The 24,104-nt window shown below is 40.8% G+C and overlaps 2 protein-coding genes across 14 annotated transcripts in view; both read right to left on the reverse strand.

Annotated features, from left to right (window-relative positions):
* The window catches only part of ENTREP2 (endosomal transmembrane epsin interactor 2), a 360,783-nt gene that overhangs the window by 106,732 nt on the left and 229,947 nt on the right, over nucleotides 1-24,104 (reverse strand). The window lies entirely within an intron of this gene.
* Nucleotides 1,170-2,764, reverse strand: NSMCE3 (NSE3 component of SMC5/6 complex). Its single transcript, XM_006730005.3, has one exon. It carries the CDS (start codon nucleotides 2,670-2,672, stop codon nucleotides 1,818-1,820), a length of 855 nt encoding a protein of 284 aa, XP_006730068.1. The 5' UTR covers nucleotides 2,673-2,764; the 3' UTR covers nucleotides 1,170-1,817.

Genomic DNA, 24,104 nt, shown 5'->3' on the forward strand with positions numbered 1-24,104 from the left:
CGGATCGAGCCCCACATCAGGCTCCCTGCTTGGCGGGAGGCCTGCTTCTCCCTCTCCCACACCCCATACTTGTGTTCCCTCTCTCTCTCTGTCAAATAAATAAAATTAAAAAACAAAACAAAACACAGTAACCTATCACATTCTTCCATACCACTACAAACCCACCATAGACTCTTCTAGATGGCATTTAGTCCAGGGTTGATCAAATTCATTTTTTTTTAGCTAAATTATCTCATTTCAGGGTTAATTTGTAGTACCTTCTCAAACAATTATACTTATTCACCCCCTGAAAAATTATTTGTTGAGTCTCTGAATATAAGCAGCATTTTGCCAGAGGCTATGGAGGAATACAATGGGAAGAGACTGGAAGCTCTTTTCTTCAGACTCATTTAATCCATGCAAAAAACTATGATATAGTTACTGTTTTTCCCATCTTACAGGTAAATTGAGATTCAGAGAATTTAAAATGTACCCCAAATCACCATGCTGACACAGCATGAGCCCTAATTCAAATTCCGTTTGTCAGACAACCTCAAAACCCATACCTTTTCACTATACAGTTAGCTCTCAAGCCCAGGGGAGATCTTTTGTCTCACTGTCCTGCTCTACTTTATATGGGCTATACTCACAGTATACCATGAGTTACGTTTTTCCAAGCACCACCCCCCAATACAAACTTTACGCCAGACCAAGATGAAAAAACAAATCTAAAAAGTTAAGGAACAAAGTGAACAACTAAAATCCTCCACACCAGGCATTGTACCAGGAACTTTACATATACTTCCAAAATCTAATTACCACATTATCACACATAGCATGAGTATCATCAGCTCATTTTACAGGTGAGGAAACATCTGTATACAAATAACCTGCCTAAATTCATACAGCTAGTTATGTGAAGCGAGGATCTGAACCAGGAAGTCGGATTCCCAAGTAGGCATGGTTAATCACTAACAGTTTTATCCACTTTTTTGTACCCAGTGAGAAATTTATTTTCTATTTTAGATCATGATCCAATATGCACACACACATATAAAAGTAAGCCAACTTCTACAAAACACTATTTACCTTAATAATATGTAGCAAGAAAAAAATGCTTTTAAGATGCTGGTTTTGGATCATGAAATTAGTATCTCATGAACCATGACTGAAAAATGCACAATGACTAATTGCTTCAAAGATACAGTATTTATTACAATTATAGCCACAAAAAAAAAAAGAAAAAACCATATGGCACTAAATGGTCACAGAGCCGAGTGATAATTACGAATATTAAAAAAAAATTGCTATTCGGAGAAAATACAATATGTACATTACTTAGACCATGCATAATGCTTATATACATGGGAAATATATAAATATAAAATAGCTGTCTTAAGGTAAAAAAGGATATGGACAATTACATTTTTTTTAATTTATAAAGGTTTTTATTTTAACTTACAAACTGTTAAAGAGACCAGATAATAACCACCTCGCTTTTATTTTCTTGGCGCCAAAGCAATTTACCGATGTGTTCTTTTTTAAACACCTGTTCCAGATCACGGTACAAAGTTTTTCAATCAGTTGTATAATGGTAGCAAAATTTTTACGCCAAAATATACAACGATAAAACAAATCAAACCAAAATCCCCTCCTAATATTTTTAAAAGTGAAAAGCTGGAACCAAGTAACTTACATTAAAAGAGAACGTATGTTTGCAAACACATTCTAAAGCCACACACATTTAAGCGTTACGGAAATATGCTCCCTCCCACCCCTAACCCTTCACCCAGTGCCTTTGACCTTCCCCAGAAGTCCCTCTGAATCTATCTCAGACTTCAAGAGGAGGGGGCTGGGCCACCTGTCTCAGGTCTGGCTCTGGCCTCCTCATCTGCCAAAGCCTCACAGTACTGTGCTGGCCAGTCCTTGGGGTCTTGATTATGGACTTTGGCCACAAACTTAAGAACTTTCATCTTGCTGGTTTCCAGGTTGGTTCGGGGGCCCCACTGTAATTCATAGTCTACAGGATCAGTGTGGGGTATCCGCCGGTACTCCAGGTAACGCTGCCGCACGAATTCTTCGGTAATAAGTTTCTTTGGGTCCCCAAAAACTAAATGCTTCTTTGTGGGGTACACCCCTAAGCGACGCAGGAAGTCCCAGACCTCCGTTTCCTTGATGGTATTGCCCTTCATAAAGATGAGACCTAAAACAATCATCAGGAGGCCGGTGGTGGGCGTGCCCTGATCGCCTCTCACCTCGGCATCCTCCTCCACCGGTTCCAGGGTGTTGATCAGGATGTAGGTGTTGCTTTTGGGTTCCAGTTCCACCAGCTTGTACCCGAAGACGTACTCGAGGCGCTCGGCGGCCAGTTTAAGGAGGTCAGGGAAGATGTCCTTGTAGTCCCCGATGACGTGCTTCAGTATGTCAGTGCGCTTGATCGGGATCTTCTTCTGGTCCTTAATCAGCAAGAACTGCACCAGCTCAGCCACCTTCAGCTCCAGCTGCTGCTGGGACCTGGGCCCCACCTCCGGGGAGGCCGCGGCCCGGCGGGCGCCCTGCGACGATGCGCTCCGGGCCTCCCGGGAGCTGCCCGCCCCGCGGGAGGTGCTCGGGGCCTCCTCGGCCGCACCGCGGCCCCAGTCCCTCTCCGCCTGGGAGCTAGGCCGGCCCCGGCTCCTCGGTTTCTGCAACATGTCCCCGGCTGCGGGAGCCCTAACGGGCGGCGGCGGCGGCGGGATCGCAGCGCGCAGCGGGAACTGTGGGTTGGCGCGTGGCACGTTTGGGCGGGGCCAGAGGGGGCGCGCGTTGCATCACGGAGACCGCGCCTGCGTCGGCGGAGACTGCGCGTTGCGTCGGGGGCGTCTCCCCGGCCGCGGCGCGTCGGCGGGAAGCCGTGGAGTCTTAGCTGTGGTTCTCGTTGGAACCTAAGGTGTTGTCCTCACCAAACCACCCAGACAGAGAACAGGAACCAAAACTAAGCAAGTGTGCGGCTAAGCTCAGGACCACAAGGGCTCAGGCAAGTACTGCAGAAAATGAGTATTAAGAGTTCTAAAATCGCGAATATTTTTAGATGGAGGGAACTCAAAGTCTGAATGTGGGAGAACAGTAAGGTGAGGAGGAAGGTAAGAGCGTGAAAGTGAAGTTAAAAGCATTTCCTTCCACACAAAACGACGTAAAAAGAATAAAAGACCCAGATGATTTCCTAACTACGTTTGCCTTCGCCACGCCCTCCCCTCGGCTCAGGTTCAAACCCTCATAACCATTTACCACCAGTTACTTTCTCTAATGCCCCTAAGAGTTTATTAAAAACGAATGTTTGGTAAAAGCAACGTTGTCTTGCAAGCAAGACTCTTAACCGCGTTTTCATTCTTTCAGTATTTATCGTCTATGCATTAAACTCCCTCTGCTAGACAACCAGGACAAAACCACCACATAAAACACGTTACAGTGAGGTCTTCTTCTACGTTTCGGAAAGCACTTGCTCATGTAAACTGCCTTGGGCCCACAACCACAATTTTAGCAGAAATGGCTAAGAAGAATGCTACAAACAGAAACGTGCTCTCTCAAGAGATTCCCATCTAATTTTGGGCATCACTGATCAAGAACTGCAATAATGTGAATCTCTTAAATTTCTTAATTTTTAATATCTTAGCCTTAGGGCTCAAGAGAAAGAAAAGAGAACGCAGGGATGTCAGTCCTCATAATCTGTGATGTGTGCACTTTGTATATATATTTTTAATTGGGCAGCTCTAATAGCCAACATGAGTCATTTCATTAACTCAAACCATCTGCAGTCTGCTGCCATTACTTCTGCAGATATTAGCAAATGCGTTCCTTTTCTATTTACTGACTTGCAGAGAAGAAACTGAATTTCCTACTTTGTCTTTTTAAAGCTGCCCAGAAAGTGGGCAAACTTCAAAGAACCAAATCAAATCGAGTTCCTCTTTAATGCAAATATAGTCAAAGGAGAGCAATTCAAAACACATTATTTGAATAATAGTATCAAAACACAACCTTATTAAAATTTCATTAAGTGTTAGTGACATGAAATTTTTGTTTGTAATTCAATATGAAAATGCAATCTGATAATGGCCCTGGAACTGCAAATCTAAATGTAAAATGATATTCCATGTTGTGATGCAAGTACGCTAAGATCTGGTACACTATGAGTAATAACTCTCTGTTCCACACAAGATCTAACAATATATCCTCAAGCATCCATCTTAATGACAGAAGCCTACTAAGAAAAACAAATATATCATCAAGGCATTCATTTTTTTTTAACAATGAGAAAATTCATCTGCTTCATTTTCCTTACAAATTTGGACTTATGTTAAACCTCCTGCAATCAAGAATTCTGCAAAAGGTCCCTCCAGAAGGATCAGTTGTACCCTGAGTTTAAAAAAAGAAAGAAAAAGAGAGAAAGAAAAAATCAGCAACCAACAGATAACAGAGAAATGGAAAATGAGATGAAAACCATTGTCAACAATTAGGCTGCATTTTCAGTATAAATCTGCAGTGTCCTTCAGCAGCATCTTAATTCAACAGATTGTCATACTCAAAATAGGTCAGAAAAGATACTGGCTAAAACCAGTATCTCTGTACTGTGTCCAGGAGAATTCAGGTATGAAAATACAGACATAAAATAATAGTATTAGAATGAACTTTAGGCATCGTATGGAGAAGTCATCCAGACCACCCTCCATTTTAGAATGACATGGAAAGCCATGGATGTTTGGGGAAAAACTGTCGTGATGGTGATGATGGTAATAACAACACTAACAGTAATAATAATACATAGAAACAACAGCTGACAGTTATTACAAAGGTAACTGTGGGTCAGACTCTGTTCTAAGTGGTCTACATGGATTACTTTATTTAATCACCATGACAACCCTATGAGACCTGTTCATTAGGTTTCTCTTGTCAAAAGGAAGAAACTGAGGCACAGAGGAAAATATTAACTGTTTGGGGGTCCTATAGCAAATAAGTGATGGATCTGGTTCTGAATTAAGATATTGTGCCTCCAGACACTGCTCTTAACCATATGTTGAAGCAGAGAGAACATAAATATGATGTCCTTGAAAAAGCAAAGGTATGGAGTTAGATGGACCTAGATTAGAAATCTGTGTACCACCGGGGGAGCTACTGATGCTCCTTTCTTTCCAGATCAACAAAATGAGATTACCGTAATCTCTCCTTATCCAGAGGGAGTATGTTCCAAGACCCTCAGTGGATGCCTAAAACTGCAGATAGACCTGAATCCTATATAGTCTGTGTTTTTTCCTATACATGCATATATATACCTATGATAAAGTTGATCAGTTAGGCATAGTCAGAGATTAAAAACAATAACCAATAATAAAGTAGCACAATTATAACAGTATATGTAATGTAAAGTTATGTAAATATGGTCTCTCTCAAAATGTCACCCTTCTTATGATGTGAGATGATAAAATGCATGATGAGATAAAGTGAGGTGAATGACACAGGCACTGTGATGTAGCATTAGGCTGCTCTTGACCTTCTGACTATAAGTCAGAAGAAGGATCATCTGCTTGCAGACCACAGCTGACCAAGAGTAACTGAAAGAGCAAAAAGCGAAACCACAGATAAGGGGGGACTACTATAATAACCAGGCATCAGGGAACTAATGAGATAGGTTTGCCAAGTACCTAGCACAAGGCTGGGACCGGGTAGTTGATAACAGTTTGCTTCTTTCCACAGGGTTTATGTTAAGGAAACTATCTGAGGACTCTACAAAGCTGTATGTAGAAAGATGTTTACTGAAGTGAAACATTTGTACACACAAAAATGAGAAAAAGTTCTGGAAAAAAACATATTAAGGTGCTATTAAAATTATTTTCTTTTATTTTTTTTATTTATTTTATTTTATTTTATTTATTTATTTGAGAGAGAGAATGAGAGAGAGCACATGAGAGGGGGGAGGGTCAGAGGGAGAAGCAGACTCCCCGCCAAGCAGGGAGCCCGATGCGGGACTCGATCCCGGGACTCCAGGATCATGACCTGAGCCGAAGGCAGTCGCCCAACCAACTGAGCCACCCAGGTGCCCCAAAATTATTTTCTTTTAAAAACGAAATTCAGTGTTGATTGTCTTGCTTGGGAGATAAGTGAGAAATATATTCTCAATGATTTTAACGTCCTAGTGACACCACGCCCTAGCAGTCATACACATTCAAATTTTCAGTAAATTCAGTGTGACTTGAATATGACATTTGTGACTTTGTTCAGCCAGTGAAGTAATAAAGGCAAGTGGTTTAAAAAGAAAGACATTTTCAGTTTATGTTAATGACCTTAATACTTTCATTACTAGACCCAAAAGAAAAAGAAGGAAAAATTCTTTGAGGCAAAATTAAGCTAGCTAGGATTTCAAATGCATTAAACAAAGAAATGCCTACCAGTTAGCACTTGCTCTTTAGAGGTCTCTGAGTAATTAATTGCCTTATTTCATCTCCTTGGTAGCACATGACTGCCAACAAGCTCTAATCATCTTTATTATCTACTGGATTCTCCTCTTCATTCACTGGTATTTCTTGCAGAACCAGAGAAAGTTTTAAATTTTCTCAGCAACCTAGTGCAAAAAGCAGGTAAGGGCTTTCTGGGGGAGAAAAGCAATGATAAAAGCATGCAGCCACCATATATGAACAGCTTCACTGCCTTTTCCAGTGAAAGGAAGTGGGACAGTGTGTAGCATGTGAGCAAAGGAGCTGGAGCCGGGAAGGCAGATACTATTTTGGTGAGTAGATAGGAGGAAAAGGATTCCAGATACGTTAATGGTTGCACTAAAATCCCTTGTGTCCACTCATTCGTACAGATCCATACAGGTTAAAAGACACAATAGGACTACTCGATAACACTTTGTCCCTCATGGAAGAATACTTTAAATGGCAACAGAGCTTTCCTTGGCTGGTGGAAGGGGGTAGAGAGATGTAGCTTGATGAGATAGCTCTTTCCAAGCACTGCAGCTATTTGGCCCAGAAACACCTTCTTAGACTCTTTTCAAGAAATACAAACCTTCCAGTTATGCAGGGCCTTTTACTTACGAAAATCATTAAAATCTATTGAGTTATAAAATTAAAAACACATAAGGTCTCAATAGTGGCCAATAAATTTCTTGTTTGCTTATTTTTCCCTCTTGTTCTGCATCTTTTCCTTTTAGGAACTGCTTCTTCCAATCTCTAGGAGACCTTGGTAAGGCTCTACCTTTCTCTCCTGAGTGCATGAGATGCAGGCCAGCCACAGCAACTAGTTCAAAGTCCAATCCACATCCTTTCAGAGGTTCACATAGGTTCTCTTTCTCCAAGCCGACAAGCTGGGTGGTGATGTAAGCCTAGCCACCTTTGCCTTTGCTTGGACATAGCCTGCCTCATGGTGAAGCCAACTCAAAGATCTAAGAGAGAAATAGTCTTAATGCTGCCATCTGAATTTCTGGATCCTGAGTTCAAGGTCAAACTCTGGGGTAACTACTTATTGAAGCAAGTCAAATCTCCTTTTGCTTTACCTGCTTTCAGTTGGTTCTCCTTACTTGAAACTGGAAAAATTCTGGCTAAACAGTATCCAAACCCAATTAAGCAGGAGAATAAAGGGTACTAAGGAATGAGACTTGGTTTAAAGAGAATGGAGCTAGACGAAGTTAATATTACCTATAAGGTTACTGAATGTAATGAGAGGAGATCTGAATACAATTTGACATTTTTATTATTTCTTGGCATGTTCTGTGGTTGAGGAATGCACTTTTGATTTTAATTGCTGGCAATAAGGCCAAAGTAGAAATCATGAAAGACCAACTGTTCTTCCATGTAAAATGTACATATGAGCTAATCTGGTGATTTACCTCTGCAAAAAGAAGTTTCAGACAACCTAGAACGTATTTTAAAGTATTTGTTATTCTAGAGTAGCTATGTTCTCCATATTTAAGAAGCCTCATTCTTTTTTTCTAGGTTTCACTTTAGCCTAGAACAGAGGTATACTCACAGGGCAAGGGCACCAAGGAGGAGAATCGACAAGGCTAATACTCAGGGGCAAGACAGATAAGTTGTTTTGAGAAAACTGAACAAACTGAAATGGATTAAGAATAAAAGAATGAGAAGGAAATATGAAAATACTGAAGGCAGACAAGAAAAACCTTACATATATGCGTAAGTGGTGGTCCTGAAGGAGACAACAATTATAAACAGAAAACCAGAAATAATACTCAGAGGTACTCCAGCGATGGCTGTAGGAATCCTGGCCAGATGGTGGGTATGCACAGACCCCATGTCTCTGATCCCCTCTCCTTCCTGGTTCCCTCCCTTGAGCTAACTCAACAACTAAAGCAGGCATGCATTCAAGGTTGGAGAGTGCACAAAGGCCATGGGTTCTCCAGAATCTGCAAAGGAGAGTGTACAAGGCTGCTTCTCCCTGAGATGCAAGTGAGAGCTTAGGTACCTGGTAAGGAGAAAGCCTGCCCCTTCCCAAGGCCTGGGAAGACCCAGGATCATGTGGTACTTGTGGGTATTCAGCTGGCAGAAACCCATGTCTCCCTTCTGAGCGAGCCTACAGCTGTCTTCTTTCTGAGGGTAGTCCTTCAAGAGCCTGTCCAGGCTGCTGACTAATTGCCCTCAGAGGAAGCCTTTCAGGCAGGTCAAATGATATCAGGCCTTGATGTTGGGAGAGGCCTTGAGCAGTTTCAACCCCTTTGAGCTTAGATTCCAAGAGGCTGCTTCATGGTGCCTCAGGAGACATGTAAACAGTGTGTTCTTTGATTCACAGTGGCTCATAAAAGCAAAGTCTGCTGTGCCAGAAACTTCTGGGCCTCTCGCCACTTGCCAGCCTACTTGCCAGCAACTCTAGAAGCATGATCTGTAGAGGAAAGAAAGAAGTGCAGAACCTGGCACAGGTGAAATAAAACAGCTCATTAAAGATGATCCAAGAATTTAAAGAAGCAGTAAAATTGACAAAGAGCTACAGTGAGCAAGAAAGAACACCCAAATTAATAAAATCAGGAACAAAGGAGAGGATATCACTACCAATCTTAAAAAAAATTGTAAAAGAATGCCATGAGCAATAAACAACTATATAACAACAGATTAGGTAAGTTTGGTGAAATGGAAAAGTTCCTAGAAAGTCACAGATTTCAAGAAGAAATAGAAAATATAAATAGGCCTACAATAAAGAAAGATTGAATTAGTAGTTTATAAACTTCCCACAAAGAAAAATCCAGATCCAGGTGGTTTCACTGGTGAATTCTACCAAAATTCTTTTAAAAGGAATTAAAACCAACTCTTTCAGAAAACTGAAGAACCAATTCCCCAACCCATTCTGAGTCCAGTATTATCTTGATACCAAAACCAGACGATCCATTACAAGAAAACTACCAACCAACATCCCTTATGAATATTGATGCTAAAATCCTTATCAAAACAGTAGCAAATGAAATCTAACAATATGTAAAACGGATAGAAGACAATCCTTATCAAAATGCCAGCTGCATTTTTTACAGAGATTAACAGGCTGATCCTAAAATTCAAAGGACCCAGGATAGCCAAAACACTTAAAAAAGAACAAAGAACTCACATTTCCTCACACTTCTACAATATGTCAAAACTTACTACAACACTAGGGTAATCAAAGCTCTGTGGTACTAGCATGAGCACAGACCTATTGTTATGGGCTGAGTTGTGTCTCCCGCCTCCTCCTCAAATTCATAAACTTAAGTCCCAATTCCTAGGACCTCAGAATGTGACTGCATTTGGAAATAAGCTCTTTAAATGGGTTAAGCTAGAATGAGGCCATTAGGGTAGGCTGCTAATCCAGTAAGACTGATGCCCTCAGAAGGACACCATCCTTCATCCCTGGAAGAAATACCAGGGATGTGTGCACGCAGAGAGAAGGCCATATGAGGACACAGTGAAAAGGCAGCTGTCTGCAAGTTAAGAAGAGAGGCTCAGGAGAAACCACACTTACCAATAGTTTGATCTTGGACTTCGAGCCTCCAGATTGTTAGAAAATAAATTTCTGTTGTTTAAGCCACCCAGTCTGTGGTATTTTGTTATGGCAGCCCTGGTAAACTGATACACATATAGAGCAATGGAGCAGAAGGGACAGTGCAAAATTAAATCCATACATCTATGGTTAACAGATTTTTTTAAAAAAGGGACCAAGATAATTCAATGGGGGTAACAACAGATGGTGCTGGATATCCACATGCAAAAGAATGGATTGAACCTTGACCTCACACCACATACAAAATTAACTCAAAGTGGATCATGGACCTAAATGTAAGAATTAAAACTATAAAACTCTTTTATTTTAAATATTTTATTTATTTATTTGACAGAGAAAGACACAGCGATAGAGGGAATATAAGCAGGGGGAGTGGGAGAGGGAGAAGCAGGCTCCCCACGGAGCAGGGAGCCCAACGAGGGGCACGATCCCAGGACCCTGGGATCATGACCTGAGCCGAAGGCAGATGCTTAACGACTGAGCCACCCAGGCACCCTAAAACTATAAAACTCTTAAAATGAAACATAGGAGCAAATTTCATGACCTTGGGTTTGTCAATGACCTCTTAGATAAGAGACTAAAAGCAGAGATGATAAACAAGAAGACTGATAAGTTGTACTTCATCAAAGTTAAAAACTTGTGTGTGTCCAAGGATACTCAAGAAAGTGAGAAGGCAATCTACACATTCTGGGGGAAATTATTTGCAAATCATGTATCTAATAAGGGACACATATGCAGAAAATATAAACAACTCTTGGAACTTAAGAAGACAAAAATCCAATTGTAAAACTGGGCAAAGGATTTGAATAGACATGTCTCCAAAGATGTAAGAATGGCTAATCACATGAAAAAATGTTGAACATAATTAGTCATTAGGGAAATGCAAATCAAAACCATAATGATATACTACTTCAGGCTCCAGAATGGCTATAAACAAAAAAGGCAGATAATATCAAGTGTTAGCAAGGAGGCAGAGGAATTGGAAACCTCAAATATTGCTGGTGGGAATGTAAAATGGTACAGCTTCTGTGGAACACAGTTTTATTGTGGGGGATGGCGAGTGACTGCTAAAGCCTATGAGATTTCTTTTTGGGGTGATTCAAAATGTGATAAAATTAGATAATGATGGTTGCATAACTCTGAAGTATGCTAAAAAACATTGTATACTTTAAACAAGTGAATTTTATGATATATTAATTATGTATTAATAAACCTGTTTTAAAAAGAACCTGAAGAAGGCCAAGCTGAAGAGTCTTGAATAAGTTGCTCCTTCTGAAGTGTAATGAGATGAAACAGAAAAGACTTAAGAAAACAGTAATGAAAACCATCAAATGGATGCAGTTAGGGCACCCAGACTTTCTGGATCAACAGCAACAGAAAGAATTTTTAACTAAAAAGTTAAACTAAAATGGAGCAGAGTCTACTGTAGAAATAATGATTTTTGCCATTATCACAAAGATGTTTGTATTTTAGGCAGTTAACAAACATTTTTATGCTACATGGTTTATGGAACACAGTTTCATCTTTCCTCTGCCACCAGTTTCCTCTGGGTCCTAGAAGACCTCTCAGCCTCTTCACCCACAGATACCCACCACACAGTTAGGCAAACTCTTTCAGCTGTAAAATACTATTAATATATGAAAGAATTTTAGGGGTGCCTGAGTGGCTCAGTCAGTTGAGCATCCAACTCTTAATGTGGGCTCAGGTCATGATCTCAGGTTTGTGAGATCATGCCCCGCATCAGGCTCTGCACTGGGTGTGGTTCCTGCTTAAGATTCTCTCCCTGTCCCTTTGCACCCCCCCCCAACAAAATACACACACACACACACGAAAGAATTCTAAATCAGAAATCATAAACACATGTTGAAAAGGAAATAGAAAGCCCCTCCTGAAAATAACATTTAAAGAAGCACCTGGTTCCTCATTGTTAGATGTCAGTATGCTGGAGCATCCTGAGTTTCCCAGAGTATCTGCTGGTAAAACAATAAATTTCCTAACTTGGCTCTATTTTTCTTCAAGTGACACAATTCTGTGACTTCCAGGACAAGTGGAGGTCTCCATTTAAAACTACTCTGTGGGAATAGATCTTTAACGGCAGCGAAGTATCTTGAGGAAATGGGGGCTCTGCTTGTTCCTACTGCTTCCTGCCATCCGTAACAGAGACACCAGACAAAGGGAGGCTTCGGGGGGTTGCCTTGGCCCTTGGATATTCCTGAGAGGAGGGTAAAATCAAAAATAGGTCATAAAGTCCACTGTGCATGAATGGTGATCCAATGCTTTCATAACTCTATCTTCTCACTCATGAGCAAGAACAAGTCCCCATTATCTCAAAATATACCAACCTTACTGTGAAAATGGCTTCTGAATTAAGCGTAGTACAATATGTATAACTTAATGCAGGATATTCACAAAAATGCAAAATCAGGTAACATCTGCAAAAGTATGTATAGGTATATTTATGATATATGATTTTAAACTAAATTCTTCTTCGTTTTACAGGCTCATTTTTTATTTCCTCATACAACCCTGAACTGAAGGCAAGATCTACTGCAATAAAAAATAAAGCAACACCCCCCTCCCCGAAAAAAAGCTGTTCAGACACATATAATGGATTAATAAGCAAGTCACACACAATGTTAGGTACACATCTGCTCCTGATTGGGCCCAACTTTGACATGGTCTCTCTTACCCTGATGTCATCGCTTTACTAAGCTATATTCCACTAAATGAATTGAATTTAGTTCCCACAGTTTCTTAATTATGACAACTAGGAACAATGAGGTTATATACAAGAACTATATAAGGATCATGAAACTTAATAAAATTTAGAGGGAACAAATAATCTCTAGACATGTGAGCATGATTCAGGTGAAACATATCACCTCATTGATCTTGGGGTTCTGTCCACTCATTTGGCTGACCAGATTTCCAAGTACCCCTTCTGAAAGGCTGCCCATCTGGTAGAAAAACATAATCTTACTGTAGAAGAAGAACACGAAGAACAGCGACAATAGTTTTTTCAGTTAATATAGACAAGTGAGTATTTTCAAATACTCAAGAATTGATGTAAATTATCTTTCTACCTAGAGGAAACAAGAAAGTCAAATGCTCTGTCCTTTGTACATGGGCAACCCTTTCTCTTACCCGGACTTTCCCTCACTCACCTGGACAAAAAGGTATGATCGTTGCCTTTCTTGGTATGAAAACTGTTCAAATGAGCAACGGCTGTGCTCAACCAGAACTCTCACTTCTTGTTCACTTGTCTTAGAGCATTAAAAGACTGATCGCTATCTATTTCCATGAAAACTTGTAAATCATTTAGGGCATATGTGACAACCCTGCTAAATAGAGAATTTGGCCACCTCATTTGTTACAAAGTCCCTAGTTCTCTAAGAAGGTACCCTCAAAACTCAAATATCGAGGAAACTTGATATTAAAGGAAACCTCAGTCCCCTATCCTCTAAGCCCTTTCCTTGTGTGTACATGAGATAATTTGGCTGCTATGTGGAGCTTTCAGAAGCCTTGAGCAAAAAAAAAAAAAAAAAAGGCGTTCCAGGCAATAAACAAGTTTAATTTCAATTGGACAAAAGGTACAAATAAGGCCTAGGGAAGGAAAAAACAGAGAATGGGTAAGACAGAACACACCTTTTTTATAAATACAAATATGTTAAACAGCAAACATCTATCAGTGCTGTGGTTGAGAAAGTGATTCAAGGAAGAGACAAAGCCCCCCACATAAGTGAGAATCTCATGCATCTGGGAAGGAAGAACGAGCAGAGGGGAACGTGCCGCCTACTTACATGTCCGACCCAGCTGGCTTGGCTGAATGTTGCTTCCCGCAACCAGGAAGCCACTGTGGGAAGGACAGCCCTAAATGCATGAGAGGCAGAGGAGCTCAGTCTTCTGAAGGATTCCTGCCTCTCGAAACTGGCAACAACATCCCGTAATCTGGCTGGATAAACCAGGGCGTCTTTCTTGAGAAGCATGACTTTTTTTTTTTAATTCAGATTTTTTTAATCCCACAGGTTTGAGAGAAGCGGTGTGGCAAAAGCAAATGTTAGCTAATTAACCACTTCCTAGGATCCAATCAGTCATTAAAAATATGCTTATGAAATTTTCTTGAGCTGCTCAATTGTTTATAATTATCCAAGTGGTTCATACTACTCATGGATGTTTTCTTTTCTTTTCACGTTTATTTCTAAGCAAATTACCTAATTCAGTGTGTTATAACTCTGGACATTTAAAAACTATATTGGGAAATTTCAGGCAGTAATTAATGTGGATATATCTGTTATGCTTATGCTTAATCCTTTGTGCCCAGGTATGATTATTAGGTGCAAATTACAGAAATTCGGCCCCACTCAATTGCCACTTAATATTAACATCCATTCACATGTTCATTTGATTAATCTTACTCAAGGGTGATATTTTCTAAATTTATAAATAAATAATACAATCCACATAACAAGTGTCAAGAGTGGACATGTGACCCAGTTCTGGCCAATGAGATACTGAATATTTTGGTGGTATTGGGGGGTGCATCTGAGAAATGTTTACTTGCTCTCAAAAAGAGGTTCACAGGAAAAAAATTCCTCTTCTACTAGACATTTTATATCTGCATGTAATGCCTCAAGCAGTCATCTTGTGACCATGAGTAGAACTAAGCTGACACATCAAAATATTGAAACTGGTAGAATGAAAAGCTGGAGAGAATCTGGATCTTGGATGACTTCTCTAGGCTGCTGAACCAACTAACTCTGGAGCAGCCCACCTCTGAACTTGTCATTTGAGATAATTTATGTCCTTTGTCACTGAAGGTTTTGTGAATTGGGTTTTATATCACTTACAGCCCAAAGTATCCCAGCTGACATCTGTAGCCAAGAGAATCCCAACAAAGGGAATATATAGGTTGGTTATTTAGATTTTACCTGGTGAAGCCAGGGCTCCCAGTCAGCGGCCATGTGCCAACCCCCTTCACCTAGCTCCGAGATCTATAGACATTTGAATATCAGCTTGAAATGCTGCTTAAGGTAGTGGTACAAGACTGCAAGTTGGCAGTCAGCCTCCCTCTCTATGGCAAAAAGACATTTAGATTTTATCTAGGACCTGCAAAGGGGGAGGATCTATGATTTGCCCAGATATCTAGAGTCTGTAAGTTATAAAGGCAGAATTTTCTTGGAAGTCCTGTAGATGCATCCTCATATTTCATGGATATCACCCTAGCTTGAGTGATGTCCATCAACTAGTGGTTCCTTGGGTGAGTATCCACTGAGGAGTTTACCCCCACTATACATTAGAACCTCAAAGGATATCACAAAGTTCCCACTGCTCAATTCACTCTTTCCAGCAGGTCATTTCTCTACCTGCCTGATGGACTTGGCATTTTAGCTTCCCAAGGCCATCCTCCAGAGGACTATATTGCCACTTGGCCCACTTGACCCCTAACACCCTACTCTATGTTACAAACTTGGTCCCCAGTTTTCTTGGAAAGAGAAGACAGGAAGTTATAGTCTGAGGCTCTGGAGGTTTTCAGGAGTGCCAATCTGTCCTGGTTGCCTAGACTCATACAGCACCCCCAAGTCTAGCCTTGTTTCCTACCTATAACTGTCCCTAATATGAAGATGATCTGAAGACAGCTGAGCTCTGAGAGCCCCAGGCCAGCCAGCCAGCCACATGTTCTCCTGTCTCCAGTATCCTGCTACTGATGATGCCTAGGGTGGGGGTTTGTCCAGAGGTTGACCTACCGTTGCTCCCCATGGCCTTTGACAAAGGTGCATGCTTAGCACAGAAAGCCAAAATCAGTAAGACTCTATAGACCAAAGGTCAGGTAGTATGGAGAAAGGCTGCATCTCTGGAAGAGCTCAGAGTGAGAAGCAGCCATCCCAAGCCAGAGGGAGACAACCCAGGGGACCTCTGAGCTGCAGAGAGGGAGCCTGTATGGCTTACCTGAGATATTGCCCAGCTGTCTCCATTGAAAGAGAAGTTGTAGGGTGGGCCTGAAGACAATCTATCTCTATCTGATTCTGAAAATGGACACCATCCCTATACCCACCCCTCCCCCTGCCATATCTAAAGTGAGACAATGTAGTTTGCCTACCCAACTGCCCCTTCCCCAAGAGGGAAAACAGTCCCACCCTATCTGCCTCCGTTTCTTCCTATTATTCTACCATAGTCTTAAAAGGGATCCTGTCACAGCCACCAGCTGAGCCCAAACCAGTATTGGGGGAACTTCTAGCAAAATGATCAGGCAAAGCAAACTCACATGCACACCTATAAGCATAGTGGTTTAAAGGAAGGAGAATGCCAAATTCCAGAACAGATGGCTACTATGGAGCAGAACTAATAGAAACAGAAATAGACTATCAAATAAAAACATAATGAAAATACATAAGGAGATATTATTACAGCACAATAAAATGCTTCTAGAACAGAATAATTCTTGTTTTTTAAATTTAAAATTCTAGCAGAAGTACTGTAAAAGAGAATGGTCCCCACTGAAGACCAAATCACTATTTTAGAAGGTTCAAGTGAAAGATGTGTCACACAGTACAGGACAAAAGTTAATGGAATAAAAATCAATCACAAGGGAAATATCAAGATACGAAGGGCAGAGCAGGAGGCAATATTATATAAATCACAGAAGTTTGGGGGAAACAAAACATATGACAGAGAATAAGCAAAGAAACTATCAAAGGAAATGCAACTCAAGTCTTCAGATTTGAAAGGGCTCTGGAAAGGCAGAAGTTAGACCCATCCTGCTAAAATTCTGAATTTCAAGAATAGAAAAATCATACAAGCTTCCAGACAAAAAAGAGTTAAGTTGTTTCTAGAAACAGTCAGTCTAATATCCCATTTCTCACTTGTAATCCAAAAATTCTCTACCCAAGCAAACTATTATTACTTGAATACAAAGGAGTAGATTATGGGACTTGAAGAGTGGGAAGCAGGTGTCCCAGGTGTCCTCTCTGAGAATACTCCAGTATACTCTCACCAAAGAACCAAATCAAACAAGGACCCATGGGAGGTGAGGACAGTTTAATAAGCAATAGGACAAATCTTGTAATATTTATTTTAAAATCTTAATAGACAATGATAATGTGAATGTAAATTGTACTACAGTTGTTCATAAGGATTCTTGAAGTAGAAGAAGGAAGATTTTGGTAAGAGCCTGGACCCAAACAATCTCAGCATATCCCAGGAATAAGAAGAGGCAGGAGATGGAGTGTAAAGAAAAATGATTCTAAGGGTCTCCTCCAGGTGGAGTGAGGTCAAGAGGATACTAAAGATATTTTAGTGGGAGGGTGTGCTATTTATTAAGCTAATGATCTCTGTTCCAAATCCACTGCTCTCTTACACTGGGTTTGGATCTCTGAAAGTTATGTTTTTCTTCTGTTAGATGGCTTCTTGTTGGGTTCTTCTAATAAGGGGCAATGGGGTAGCCTAAAAAGTGGGGCAAGGGGTAGGACCTGCTTCTTCCTGTTTGCTTGCTCTTCTGGTCAGTAAGGTACTAGCAATACCCCCTGCCCTGGCAGCAGCAATTGGTTCCAACCTCTTTCAACACTCCCCAAACCAGCTTCGTTGTGCTCTCACACAGGTATGACCAACAGCAAGGTACATCCCTGTAGATATTAGAAGGATACAAGAATATTAATTACAATGTTCACCAATACATTTGAAAACAGATGAAATGGGCAAATTCCTAGGAAAGCAACTAAACAAAACCTATACAAGAAAAATGCACAAAGTTTTAATAGTCCTGGGAACTACTGAATCTGTAATTCCAAATTTTCCCTCAAAAAAACCCCCCAAAAAACCCAACCTAGGAGACTTCACTAGTGAAATCTACTGAACACTTAAATGAGAGATAACATCAGTCTTAAATAAATGCTTCCAGAAAAGAAAAAGAGGAACTACTTCCATTGTGTTTTATAAAGAAATCATAACCTTAATATAAAAATCTGACAAGGACATTTTGAAAAATGAAGATAAAAGGCCAATCTCCCTCACAAATACATAATCAAAAGCCCCGAACAAAACATTGACAAACAAAATCAAGAGATTCAGCATTGAGAAAGCTGAGTTCAATCTACGAAAGCAAATTGGCTGAACATTCAAAAGTCAATCAAGGTGATTCACCTTATTAACAGGATAAAGGAGATCTTTCATATGGTCATCTCAAAAAAAGAAAGAAAAATCAAGGGAGAAAACTCAATATCTATTCATGATCTTATAAAATACTAACAAGAAATTGAGTAATCTGGAAATAGAAGGGAACTTATCACTACAATAATCTGCATTAAACATCACTCTTTATTGTGAAATAGTGAAAATGTTCCTTTGAGATGAGGAATAAAAGTTGTACAGATTGGAAAAAAACAAAATTGTCTTTTCTTTTTCAAATGACATGATTCTATATGTAGAAAAGTCAAAAAAATGTACAGATAAACCATTAGAATTAATAAATTATCAAAGTGGTTGGAGATAAGATTAATATGCCTAAATCAGTTTCATTTCCATTTTTCAATGACAAACAGAAAATGGAATTAAAATAAATGCCATATGTGACACATTTTCCCAAAGATGGATCCCACATGCCCTTTTGTACTGTAACGTGGGTGGCTGCTTATTCCATCAAGACGTGGGGATAATTTTCCCACCCCCTCACACGTGGGCTAACTCTGTGGCTTGCTTTGAACAACAAGAGTGTGGCAGAAGTTGCAACGTGTGGATTTTGGAGCCTACGCCCGAAGAGGCATGCATCTTCTGCTTTTGTCCTCTTGGGATACTCCCTTTCATAGTGCTCTCTTTGCCGTGGACAGATGCCCCACCTAGAGTAATGAATGATGACAGGAGAGGCCCAACTTCAGTGGCATCAAAGCTCTGAATATGTAAGTGAGGCCATTGGGACCGCCAAGTATCTTCCAGCCATAATCTGAACACCATCACAGGAGGGACTCCAGGCCAGATCAGCAGAATACGCATAGAGTCGTCAAGGATAATAAACTGTAGATATCTAAGCCATGACATTTTGAGGTGGTTTGTGGCACAGCAATAGATAATTGATCACTATGCATAACACTGCCAAAAAAATAAAGACAGATAAATAGATAGGATTTATAGCTAATGAAAAATATATAATACCTCTACTCAGAAATTTATAAAACAAAATATTATTGAAAGAAATTAAAGATGATCCAAATAAATATTCATAGGATGGAAAACACACTCTGGTAAAGATGTCAATTGTCTCCATATTGATTTACAGAACCACTATAATCCTATCAAAAATTCTAGCAGGGTTTCTTTGTAGAATTTGACAAGCTGACTACAAAATTTATACAAGAATGCAAAGGACCATGAATAGCCAAACAATCTTAAAGAACAACAAAGCGCTTACTTTATTGGATACCGAGATTTACTTACAAAGTTTTAGTTATTTAAGACAATGTACAGTATAGACAAAAAGACCAAAAGATCAGAGAATCTAGGAAGTGACCCATAGATAAAAGAACACTTCTACATCACAGGGATAATACTGCATAGCAATGAAGAAAGGACTGTCTTTTGAATAATTGGGTCTAGGTCAACAGGATATTCATGTGGAAAAATGAAACTATATTTTTGGATTATAAAAAAATTAACTCTCAGTAAATTATAGTTCTAAATGCAAAAGGAAAAATAATAAAACTATTTAAAGATAACATAGGAAAAAATCTTTATGACCTTGAGGTAGGAACATTTTATTTTAATCTAGATACCAAAAAGATCATTATGAGATGAAAAGGCAAGGCCCTGAATGGAAGAAGATAATATGTGTGTGTATATACCTACATTTGTGTGTGTATATATATCTATCTGACAAATTACAAACCTTGACAAAGGGCCTATTTCTGGAACATATATAAAGGACTCTTTAAAACAAATAAGTACCTACGACACAATGGAAAATGGGTAAGAGCTTTTATAGGTACTTCACAAAGGAGGGTATCCAAATGTCTAATAAACATATGAAAAAGCATTCAGCCTCATTAATAATTAAGGAGATGCAGAATAAAACTATAGCGAGACACCATGATTCACCCACCATATGGCTCAAAGGAAAATCACTGGCAACACCAAGTATTGCTGATAATGGTGAAAAATGGAACACTCATACTCTGCTGGGGATAATGTAAACTGGAACAACCACTGTGGAAAATTATGTGGCATTATCTACTAAAGCTGAACCCATGCACCCCAGAATTTCACTTCTGGGTAGTGCACAAAAAGATACTTAAGTGAATGTTCATCGCAGCATTATTTGCAATAGTCACCAAACTGAAATCATCTAACTGTCCATCCACAATAAAATACATAAATAAAATGTGGGACATACACACAGTGGAACACAATGCAGCAACAAGAATTAAAGAACCACATCTAAATGCACCAACATGAATGAATCTCATTCCTTCTTCATTGCTTTTGTGCCCTGCCCTCCCAGGATACAGGTACCAGAGGGACCCTCTTAAAAGCCCCTCCTCTGCTCACCATTACAGAGGTCCCGACCTTCCTTAGGGTAGAAGGCAAAGTCCTTTAAATCATCCAGCAGTCTCCACACAAACTAAACCCGCAGCTGCACGTCTAACTTCAATGCCTTTTACTTTCCCCTCATACGCTCCCCTTCAGCCACACCTCTCCTTGCTGTTCCCAGAGTATGCCAAGCACGCTTCCACCTGGGGGCTTCTGTACTGGCTACTCCCTCTGCCTGGAAAGTTCTCCAACCCCTCCCCCTCCCAGGCCATGATCACACAGCTCACTCTCACCTCCTTCAGGTCTCCAGCAACAGGAGCGCGCCTCTCATCACTCTATTAAATAGCCCCCCATTCCTCGTATTCCTTACGTGCTTCCCGGTTTTCCTTTTTCACTCTAACACTTACCTGTTAGTGTTACCTATCATGTGACATATGATTTATTTACCTGTTTTTCCATCTCCTGAACTAGAATAAAGCTTCATGAGAATGGGAATTTTGTCTATTTTTTTCATTGCTCTATCCCCAGCATCCAGAACATTTCCTGGCACACAGAAGGTGCTCAATAAAATCCTGCTTAAGAGTGACCACATAAAAGGCGCTAAAATATTAAGTGAAGCTCTCTATGCTCAGCAGGAGCTTGTCTACCAGTGGGCCTCACTAGTGGGTTCCCCTACCTCCCCAGACCTGTGATTTTCTTCTCCCCTTGGACAGTGGAGTTCTGTGGAAAGGAATCCTCATGCGTCAGCCTGAGGATGGTTGAGACTAGCAGTCAGCCCTCTGGGCGTTGCAAAGAGGGAGTCTGAGATGACAGAGGGAAGTGCAGCCTCACCCTTCTCCCCCAGACCCTCACTTAATCCTATGCGACAGAGACAAGTTTGTGTCCCCAGAACATCCATGTGGGCTGCAGGAGCTCCAGCCTCCCTCACAGACGGGATGAGTCATCATGTGGCCAAGTCTGGAGCAGCAGGATTGTGTCATATCTAGTCTGAGGCACTCAACGGTCAGGGGACCCCCCTGCCTTTCTTCTCCCTAGGCAGCTATGTGGGTATCATTCATGGATGAGATGGTACAGATACAAAACAGAAGCAGTCTCAATACCTCCCTAACCGCACAGAACAAAGCTGCCCGGAAGAGTTGCCCGGCCTGTATGAGACATTTTGTGAGCAAGAAACAAACCTTTGCTATGTTGAGCCATTGAAATTTCAAGGTCTTTTTTTGTTTGTTTGTTTTGTTACTGCAGCATAGACTAGCTCCTGCTGACTCGTTCCCATAAGGCATCGCACTCCTGCCTTAGCTGTACCTGTCACCTCTCCAGCTCTCCCTAATGTCTCTCTGGTTCAACCTCTGTCTACTCTTGGAGAGGGACAATTTCACAGCTATACAGTCTCAGCTTGGGACTCGGGGGTGGGGTGGGGTCTAACTGCTTATCATACAGATTAAACCAATCCTCTAGTTTTTGCCCCATCCACATCCCGGCCTTCAGAAACACCCACTACCTCTAATTCCTGAGACTTTTCAAGGCCATAAGGCACAAATCAGCTTGTTTCTTCCTGGCTCCACCCTCCACCCCCGGCACTCGGCAGAGTGCAGAAATGCAGAAACCAAAGCCGGTCACCATGCAACGATATGCTTTTCATCCTTGCAAAACTCTGCTGGCTTTTCCCATCTGCCTGTTTCTTCTTTGTGAGTCTTTTTAAATTTTTTTAATTCCTCTCTTTTTAAAATTTTTTTTTAAGATTTTATTTATTTGAGAGAGCGAGCAAGCAAGAGAGAGAGCATGAGCAGGGAGGGGAGAGGCAGGGGAGAGAGAGAGAAACAGGCTCCCCACTGAGCAGGGAGCCGAACGCAGGGCTCAATCCCAGGACGCTGGAATCATGACCTGAGCCGACGGCAGACGCTTAACTAACTGAGTCACCCAGGAACCCCAATTTCTTCATTTTCATTTTATTGGTATTTGAGGAGGAATGTTAATAAACAATATTTATTGAATATTTACTTTGAATATTGTAGTCATTGTTAATAATAACAAAACATTTAGATTCACATAGAATTTTTTTTCTTCCCAGAAGTTCAAAGTCTTTTTAAAATGTCAGCTAAAAGAACAAAAGGAAATGTTACTATTATCTTTTGAAAACTAGACAGAGTGTAGTCCTGAGGTCTTAGAAACTATCTACCACCTAAACACTGGAACACAATCTAAGTGCCCATCCGTGGTTTTCTGATTTTCTACTACTAGACATTACCTTGAGTGCTATAACTTATATCCCATTTTCCCCACCTTCAATAAAAAGCTCATTTGTATCACTCAAAAAATACCTAGCTGAGGCCTGACTGCAATTTTATTAGTACTTTGAGGACCTTAACAAGTTACTTCACCAATATATGAATACCAACCATCACAGGCTTTGGTTTCTCATTTCATATATGACTTTTAACATGATTAAATCACAAAACACAAAAATGTATCATAACATAATGGAGAGATATGTTTGGGGATTGGAAACTGCAGAGGTTCACCATTGTGTAGCTGGACGTCTTGGTTTAAAAAGAAACAGAGTGAGGGAGGATAATGCTTCTTTCATTTCTCACTTCTCTTCCACTCTTATGTATTCTCTAGAATACATGATTATAAAAAATGCCAGATGCAGGTCAAATCCATTTGCCATGGAATACAAGATAAAAAGCAGTTTCCTGCTTCTCAGAACTACTTACTATTAAAACACAATGATGATGCTTTTTCTACTGCAGTGTTGCACACAGACAGAATCTGAGAGACCAGGTCTCAATGATGCTGTCACAAAACACACCAGCAGGCTGGTCTATATGATTCCCAGCACAACCAGCATTGCTTATCATGATGCTTTTTTTCGATTAAGATCCTCATAAGGGGCAAACATTATTGAAGAGGACAGAAAATGGAGGTGGACATATGTATTAGGGAGGTAGGCCTTTGGGTTGTAAGTGATAGAAACCCATCTCTCGTCCTTGGCTTTACTCTCTCCCTGGAGTGTGGCTTTCATCGCACATTGGGAAGCACAAAAGTGGGCAGTGTTGAGCAGCACATTCCAAACTCTGCCAGTGGGGACAGACTGACTGTGGGACCCCCTGAGCTAAGTCTGGATATTCTGAGGAGTGGGATTCTCCAGTCTACCAGGGGCTAGGTGCCACGTCCAAATCAATACATCCATGCTGTCCTGACAGGGAGCTCTTGCAGTAACTGCAGGACAGGAAAGAGATGATGGGTGGGAGATCTCACTGTTCCCTACAGCCTGACCTCCAGTCCCTGCCCTCCTTCATATGGTCACCAGGGAGCCCCTGCAGCCTAAGACCTCAGGCAAAAGCCTCTGACCCCTAGCCCAGGTGCCTGAGCCAAAGAGGATGTGCTGAATCACACTGGAATGAGAGCCTTCTGGCGGGACAGTCAATGCAAGGAGACCAGAGCTTAGAGCCTCGGGAGCGAGGAGTAAGGACCAGGAATGAAGAAACAGGTGGAAACAGGAAGGGCAAAGCAAGACTGGCAAATCCTGGAAGCAGGTTATTGCCAGGGTTCTGGAAGTTCAAAGATGCATGTGGAATGTGGGTGCAGGCCCTAACATTTAGTGGCCA

Source organism: Leptonychotes weddellii, chromosome 9 (genome assembly GCF_054177405.1).
Source record: "Leptonychotes weddellii isolate Sample4059 chromosome 9, ASM5417740v2, whole genome shotgun sequence".
Lineage (NCBI taxonomy): Eukaryota > Metazoa > Chordata > Mammalia > Carnivora > Phocidae > Leptonychotes > Leptonychotes weddellii.

Excerpts from the sequence above, each read along its gene's own strand:
- NSMCE3 (XM_006730005.3), bottom strand. The coding sequence starts at position 2,672 with ATGTTGCAGAAACCGAGGAGCCGGGGCCGGCCTAGCTCCCAGGCGGAG.